General features: G+C 57.9%; 1 protein-coding gene across 2 annotated transcripts; it reads left to right on the top strand.

Annotated features, from left to right (window-relative positions):
* Positions 1–25: 25 nt before the first annotated feature.
* Positions 26–7,656, top strand: YARS1 (tyrosyl-tRNA synthetase 1). 2 transcript variants are annotated; one of them, XM_030290256.4, is made up of 14 exons: positions 26–94; positions 241–305; positions 1,190–1,336; positions 1,414–1,589; positions 3,073–3,202; positions 3,445–3,525; positions 3,808–3,900; positions 4,096–4,231; positions 4,403–4,488; positions 4,859–4,994; positions 6,196–6,290; positions 6,402–6,595; positions 6,708–6,849; positions 7,023–7,656. In XM_030290256.4, the coding sequence occupies exons 2-14, from the start codon at positions 249–251 to the stop codon at positions 7,131–7,133; spliced, it is 1,584 nt and encodes a 527-aa protein (XP_030146116.4). In that variant the 5' UTR covers positions 26–94; positions 241–248; the 3' UTR covers positions 7,134–7,656. The 2 variants fall into 2 exon arrangements, with proteins under 2 accessions (XP_030146116.4, XP_012426086.4); XM_012570632.5 differs by having other exon boundaries at positions 74–139.
* The last annotated feature ends 88 nt before the right edge of the window (positions 7,657–7,744 follow it).

Below are 7,744 nucleotides of genomic sequence, written 5' to 3'. Positions count from 1 at the left end.
CTCCTCGCCGCGCGGGACGCTCTCTGATTGGAGGAGCGCGCCCCCCTCTTCCTCCCGCTCGTTGCATCGGCAGCTCGGCGCTCGGCAGGCTCAGGTGTGGCAGTGGAGCGCCGAGTGGGGCTGATGCAACCCGGGGCGGGTCGGTGGGACCGGGAGAACCGGGGGGAACCGGGGGGAACCGGGGGAAACCGGGGGAACCGGGTAACCGGAGCGCTGGTAACAGTGTGTCCTGCCCTGCAGCCGCCGCCATGGAGCCCGCGCCCGGCCCGCAGGAGAAGTACCAGCTCATCACGCGGAACCTGCAGGTACCGGGAGGTGGATGGCACCGGGGCTGGGCCGCGGGGAGAGCGGCGGCACCGGGAGGGATGTCAGGGACCAGCGGGGCTGGATCGGGGTCGGGCGGAGGAATTGGGGCTGGGAGGGTTGGCTGAAGCCGGATCGGGGCCGGGACCGAGGCGGGGGCAGGATGGGGTGCGGGTACCGGGGGGATGCGGCGGGGTTGGGGTCCGGGAACGGGAACGGGGCAGGAACGGGGCGGCATGGGGGGATCCGAGCCCGGGGATCAGCACTCTGGTCAGCATTCGGAGGAATTGGGGCTGGGAGGGGTTGGCTGAGGTTGGATCGAGGACAGATGGGGTGCGGGTACCGGGGGGATGCGACAGGATTAACGGGGCAGGAACGGGGAGGAACGGGAGGGGATCAGGGCATGGGGAAGCCGGCACTGGGGGGATCCGAGCCCGGGAATCGGCCCTCGGGGTCGGGCGGAGGAACTGGAGCTGGGAGCTTTGGCTGAGGCTGGATCGAGGGCAGGATGGGGTGCGGGTACCGGGGGGATGCGGCGGGGTTGGGGTCCGAGAACGGGGCAGGAACGGGACAGGAACGGGGCAGGATCAGGGCATGGAGAAGATCCGAGCCCGGGGATCAGCACTCGGGGTCGGGCGGAGGAATTGGGGCTGGGAGGGTTGGCTGAGGCTGGATCGGGGGCAGATGGGGTGCGGGTACCGGGGAAACCGAGGAGAATGCGGCAGGATTGGGGTCCGAGAACGGGGAGGAACGGGAGGGGATCACGGCACTGGGGGGATCCCAGCCCGGGGTCAGTACCGGGATACACGGTGCGGGAAGCCGGGCACCCCGCGGGATTTGCCGGTGTGTTCCCGCAGCTCGGTGTGTTTGTTCTGTGCCCCGGCAGGAGGTGCTGGGCGAGGAGAAGCTCATGGCCATCCTGCAGCAGCGGGAGCTGAAGATCTACTGGGGCACGGCCACCACGGGCAAGCCACACGTGGCTTATTTCGTGCCCATGTCCAAAATCGCCGATTTCCTCAAGGCTGGCTGCGAGGTGGGCACTGCCAACCCTGTGGGTGGCAGCTGCAGGGAGAGGGGACGGCGTCCCTGACTCGCTGTCCCCTGTCCTAGGTGACAATCCTCTTCGCTGACCTCCACGCTTACCTGGACAACATGAAGGCTCCGTGGGAGCTGCTGGAGCTGCGCACCCGTTACTACGAGCACGTCATCAAAGCCATGCTGGAGAGCATCGGCGTGCCCCTGGAGAAGCTCAAATTCGTCAGGGGCACCGACTACCAGCTCAGCAAGTGAGTCCTGGGCAGCCGAGGAGGCTGAGATAAAGCACAGGCGAGGTGCAGTTAAAGGAAATATAAAATATATATACCATATATATTAAAAATATTAATATATATATACCGTATATATTAAAAATATATGTACAATATTAGAAGTATCTCATATTGTATATATATTTTTATACATATATTAGAAGTATCTCATGTTGTATATATATTTTTATACATATATTAGAAGTATCTCATATTGTATATATATTTTTATACATATATTAGAAGTATCTCATATTGTATCTATATTTTTATACATATATATATTATCTATATATATAAGTATTTATCATTATATGTTATTATATTATATATTTGTAATTATTATTAACCGTCATTATCATATATAATACAGAATATATGATCTATATTTTATATAGAATATACATGTATATGTATACATAATATATATTCAATATATGTGTGTGTATATTTATATTATTATCCTAATATATTTTCATCTAATATAAATATAATTATTATCATTATTATAATCTATATTTTATATAGAATATACATATATATAGTATATATTCAATATATACATAGGTATATATATTGAATATTATTGTCATATATTTATATATGATATAAATATACTTAGCGTTATTATAATGTATGTACTATATATTTTATATAGAATACACATATATGTATATATTGTGTATATTCAATGTATATACATATGTATATTTATATGTCTATATATATTCAATATATACTCACATATATACATATATATTCAATATATATACACATATATACATATATATACTTCAACATACATACACATATATATACATATATAAATTTATATACACACATATATACACATATATATAAATACATATATATATATATGGCAGAGCTGTCCCTGTGCCCCTGGTGTCAAAGCTGTCCCCTGCCCCTGATGTCAAAGCTGTCCCCTGCCCCTGGTGACAGAGCTGCCCCCTGCCCCTGGTGACAGAGCTGCCCCCTGCCCCTGGTGACAGAGCTGTCCCCTGCCCCTGGTGACAGAGCTGTCCCTGTGCCCTGGTGACAGAGCTGTCCCCGTGCCTGTGGTGTCAAAGCTGTCCTCGTGCCCATGGTGACAGAGCTGTCCCCTGACCCTGGTGTCAGAGCTGTGCCCCTGGTGACAGAGCTGTCCCCAGCCCCTGGTGTCAGAGCTGTCCCCTGCCCCTGGTGTCAGAGCTGTCCCCTGTCCCTGGTGTCAGAGCTGTCCTCTGCCCCTGGTGACACAGCTGTGCCCCTGGTGTCAGAGCTGTCCCCTGCCCCTGGTGACAGAGCTGTCCCCTGCCCCTGGTGACAGAGCTGTCCCCTGCCCATGGTGACAGAGCTGTCCCCTGCCCATGGTGTCAGAGCTGTCCCCTGCCCCTGGTGACAGAGCTGTCCCCGTGCCCATGGTGACACAGCTGTGCCCCTGGTGACAGAGCTGTCCCCACAGGGAGTACACGCTGGACGTGTACCGCCTGTCCTCGGTGGTGACGCAGCACGACGCCAAGAAGGCGGGGGCGGAGGTGGTGAAGCAGGTGGAGCATCCCTTGCTCAGTGGTTTGCTGTACCCAGGCCTGCAGGTGAGGCGGGTGTGGTGCCCAGGGAGGTGCTGGCAGAGCCAGGGCGTGTTTGGGGCTGAGCATCAAGGTGGTTGTTGTCCACCCCGATGTCACACAAAGCGTGGCCTGAGCACGGAGCTGCTGTTCCAGCAAACAGTCTGGAATGTTCCCAGCCTTCCTTGGCTGGGAGTGCCCCAGGAGGAGCTGAGGGACAGGCCAGGACTGCTCTGGGTCCGGCCTCAAGGCTCTGTGTCTCTCCACAGGCGTTGGATGAGGAATATCTCAAGGTGGACGCACAGTTTGGAGGGGTGGATCAGAGGAAGATCTTCACCTTCGCAGAGAAGGTCAGGAATGGGGGCATTGCTGCCAGACTGGGGTCTGAGGGATGGCTTGGCCACTCCTAAATCCACTGGGAGAAATGTGTGGGATTTTGGTTGATGTCACAGCTCTGTGTGCTGCTGCTGCTCCCGTGCTCTGTGCAGCCACACATCCCTGGCTCTGACTCTGCCCTTGCTGGGTGCTGTTAGCCCAGATCCCAAAGTTACCTGGAGCCAGGAGCAAGCAGGGATTGTGAGTTAAAGTTAAATGAGGTTTGTTTCTGACTTGCCTCCTTGTGTTTTTCCCAGTACCTCCCTTCCCTGGGCTATGCCAAGCGCGTCCATTTGATGAACCCCATGGTTCCTGGGCTGACAGGCAGCAAAATGAGCTCGTCAGAAGAGGTTGGTCCTGGATCTGGCTGTGCTCAGGGGGCTCTGGGGGGACAGTTTGGTGGCTGGGGACTGAGAGGGAACCACCCCAGGGAAGGTGAGCTCTCCCTCCCCACTCACATGGGGTTCTAAGGATGTGCAGCAACTCCAGCATGAGTTTCCCGGGCAAAAGCTTGGGTGAAAGGCTGAGGAAATCTCTTGCTGCAGGACTCCAAGATTGATCTTCTGGACCGCAAGGAGGACGTGAAGAAGAAGCTGAAGAAGGCTTTCTGTGAGCCAGGGAACGTGGAGAACAACGGTGTCCTCTCCTTCATCAAGCACGTGCTCTTCCCCCTCAAGTCAGGTGAGGGGCTGGCCACGCTGGGGAGTGGATTCGAGGAGGGGACAGGAGTGTGTCCCCTGAAACAAGGCTGCCCTGAGTGCCACCTGCCCAGCCCCTGCTCTTGAGCAGGGTGGGGTACTTGGTTTATCTGAGCCTGAGTTAATCTGAGCTTTAAAACCTGTTTTGTCCCAGAGTTTGTGGTCCTGCGAGAGGAAAAATGGGGAGGAAACAAAACCTACACAGCCTATGAGGCCCTGGAGAAGGACTTTGCTGAGCAGGTGAGTGCTGGGAGGGGCTGATCCTTCTGCCTGAGGTTCCTGGGAGCAATCTGGGAGCACTGGGAGATGGAAATGTGCACTGGGAGGAGGTGTGGAGTGTGGCCTGGTAGTGTGGGATGCTCCCAGACAGGAGAGCCCGGGGGAGAGAGGATGAGTGAAGGATGTGAGCATCACATCAGCCACATCCTGCAGCAGAGCAGCAATTTAACCCTTCCCAGCTGTTCCCAGCAGAGGCTGGAGGCAGAAGTGTCCAGAAACTTCTGTTGACCAAGGGGAATCAGGTCAAGGATTTGGGGTTCATCTTCCCATCCTTTTTAGTCTCCATTTCCCACCCGTGGCCTCAGACAGGAACATCTTTGTCCTGACACAGGTTGTGCACCCTGGAGACCTGAAGAACTCCGTGGAAGTGGCCCTGAACAAACTGCTTGACCCCATCAGAGAGAAATTCAACTGCCCGGAGCTGAAGAAGCTGAGCAGCGCCGCGTATCCCACCCCTGCCAAAGCCAGTAAGGAGGGGCTGGGAGCCCAGGGAATGGGGCCCTTGGAGCTCAGGGAATGGGGCCCTTGGAGCTCAGGGAAATGGGCCCTTGGAGCTCAGGGAATGGGGCCCTTGGAGCCCAGGGAATGGGGCCCTGGGAGCCCAGGGAATGGGGCCCTGGGAGCTCAGGGAATGGGGCCCTTGGAGCCCGGGGAATGGGGCCCTTGGAGCTCAGGGAAATAGGGCCCTGGGAGCCCAGGGAATGGGGCCCTGGGAGCTCAGGGAATGGGGCCCTGGGAGCTCAGGGAATGGGGCCCTGGGAGCTCAGGGAATGGGGCCCTGGGAGCTCAAGGAATGGGGCCCTGGGAGCTCAGGGAATGGGGCCCTGGGAGCTCAGGGAATGGGGCCCTGGGAGCTCAGGGAATGGGGCCCTGGGAGCTCAGGGAATGGGGCCCTGGGAGCTCAGGGAATGGGGCCCTGGGAGCCCAGGGAATGGGGCCCTGGGAGCTCAGGGAATGGGGCCCTGGGAGCTCAGGGAATGGGGCCCTGGGAGCTCAGGGAATGGGGCCCTGGGAGCCCAGGGAATGGGGCCCTGGGAGCTCAGGGAATGGGGCCCTGGGAGCTCAGGGAATGGGGCCCTTGGAGCTCAGGGAATGGGGCCCTGGGAGCTCAGGGAATGGGGCCCTGGGAGCCCAGGGAATGGGGCCCTGGGAGCTCAGGGAATGGGGCCCTTGGAGCCCAGGGAGCTCAGGGAATGGGGCCCTTGGAGCTCAGGGAAATGGGGCCCTTGGAGCCCAGGGAATGGTGTCCTGGGAGCTCAGGGAAATGGGGCCCTGGGAGCTCAGGGAATGGGGCCCTTGGAGCTCAGGGAAATGGGCCCTTGGAGCTCAGGGAATGGGGCCCTGGGAGCTCAGGGAATGGGGCCCTGGGAAATCCAGGAAATGGGGCCCTGGGAGCTCAGGGAAATGGGGCCCTGGCCATGCAGGCCTCAGTGGGACAGCTCCCTCCAGGCAGCTGAGGTCAGAGAAAAGTTTTGAAGCTCCAGACTCAAAACCAGCTGTGGAGAGCATTGGGAAAGGTGAGGAAAGCCAGCACAGGAGGGACTCTGCTCTCTGGTATAGGGACAATCGTGGAATTCTCTGCAGGGAATTCCCCCCAGGGCCTGCATTTGGGGCTGATCACCCACCTGGGTTTGTGCTGAGTGTTTGACCATTCCCTTCACCCTGCAGAGCCTGGAGAGAAGGGCACCAAGAACTCCGAGCCAGAGGACGTGGTCCCATCCCGGCTGGACATCCGTGTGGGCAAAGTGATCAGTGTGGAAAAGGTATGGGGCAAGAGGGGAGGAACCCTCCCGTGTGGTGACATTTGGGGTGTGCCTGTGGGGGGGCTGCCACCTTCTTTGCCACCCCATTCCCATCCCTGCTCCCCCTGGCAGCACCCAGATGCCGACAGCCTTTACGTGGAGAAGATCGACGTGGGCGAGGCCGAGCCCCGCACCGTGGTCAGCGGCCTGGTGCACTTTGTCCCCAAGGAGCAGCTGCAGGACAGGCTCGTGGTGCTGCTCTGCAACCTCAAACCCCAGAAGATGAGAGGGGTGGAGTCGCAGGGCATGGTGCTGTGTGCCTCCAGGTGAGGGACAGAGGGGACAGCGGGGCTGGACCCACCCCTCCTGCCTCAGAGTGCTGAGGGGCAGCTGGGCAGCACCTTGGGGTGACTCTGGTGTCTCCACACCTCTCCTTAGCGTGGGGGAGCCCCGTCAAGTGGAGCCCCTGGACCCCCCAGCCGGGTGCTGCGCTGGGGAGCGCGTCTACGTGGAGGGCTACGAGGGTGGGGAGCCCGACGAGGAGCTCAAGCCCAAGAAAAAGGTCTTTGAGAAGCTGCAGGTGAGGCCTGGAAACAGCTGGGAGTGGCTGGGGTTCTGTCCAGCAGGGTCACACTGTCCCCACCTCTGGGTGACCCCAAATGGGGTGTTTGCCCCCTCGGTGTTGTTGGCAGCAGAGCTGTGGAGGAGATGAACCTTCCCAGGGCTGACCCCGCTCCCTGTTCTGCTCCCCAGGCTGATTTCCACATCTCCGAGGATTGTGTCGCTCAGTGGAAGGAGAGAAACTTCCTGACCAAGCTGGGGACTGTCTCCTGTAAAAGCCTGAAGGGTGGCAGCATCAGCTAACAAGTGCCAGGGCTGCTCTGGTGCCTCCTGCCTGACTGCTGCACCTCAGCCAGGCTCCTCCCAGACATCTCCCCACCAGTGCCCCGATTCGGGGGCTCAGCCCTGGGGGCTCTGGGACTGAACTTTCAGCCTCTCACCCCAGGAGCTGCCTCCAGCATCCCTCTGGGGACTGGAGGTGCCACCACACCCCAGGGACTCATCCCCATGGCCTTGGGGCCAGCTGTGCCACTGACTGGACTCCCTGCTCGCTGGGGTGGCATCTGTGGGTGCTGTGGTGAGGGCAGAAGGGAAAAGCTGCTTCTCCAACCTTGTGTTGCTGCTACCAGAGCTGGGGACAGCCCGGCAGGCCCCTGCTGCACCCCCAGCCCACCCAGCGCTGTGCCCACTGCTGCTGCTCTCTGGCCAGGAGCCCAGGCAGCGCCCGTGGGGCTGTCCTGAGCCCGTGGGGGGGTGTGGGCCTTAAACACTGACTCGGGAACCATCTGTCTGTCATAAAACCCAATAAAACATCGAGCTGACTGCATGTGGCTGTGCCCATCTGTCCAGGGGAGCTGGCAGCCAGCCCTGCTCTAGAGTTTTACTGGGAGCCAGCCCAAGGGTGTCCCTGGAGC

This window comes from Taeniopygia guttata, chromosome 23 (genome assembly GCF_048771995.1).
Source record: "Taeniopygia guttata chromosome 23, bTaeGut7.mat, whole genome shotgun sequence".
Classification (NCBI taxonomy): Eukaryota; Metazoa; Chordata; class Aves; order Passeriformes; family Estrildidae; genus Taeniopygia; species Taeniopygia guttata.
Note: the sequence above shows the minus strand (reverse complement) of the source record. Positions and strands in the feature narration are given on the sequence as shown.

Coding starts and splice junctions, on each gene's coding strand:
- YARS1 (XM_012570632.5), top strand. Junction 306..1,189: donor TCATCACGCGGAACCTGCAG/GTACCGGGAGGT, acceptor GTGCCCCGGCAG/GAGGTGCTGGGCGAGGAGAA. Junction 1,590..3,072: donor ACCGACTACCAGCTCAGCAA/GTGAGTCCTGGG, acceptor CTGTCCCCACAG/GGAGTACACGCTGGACGTGT.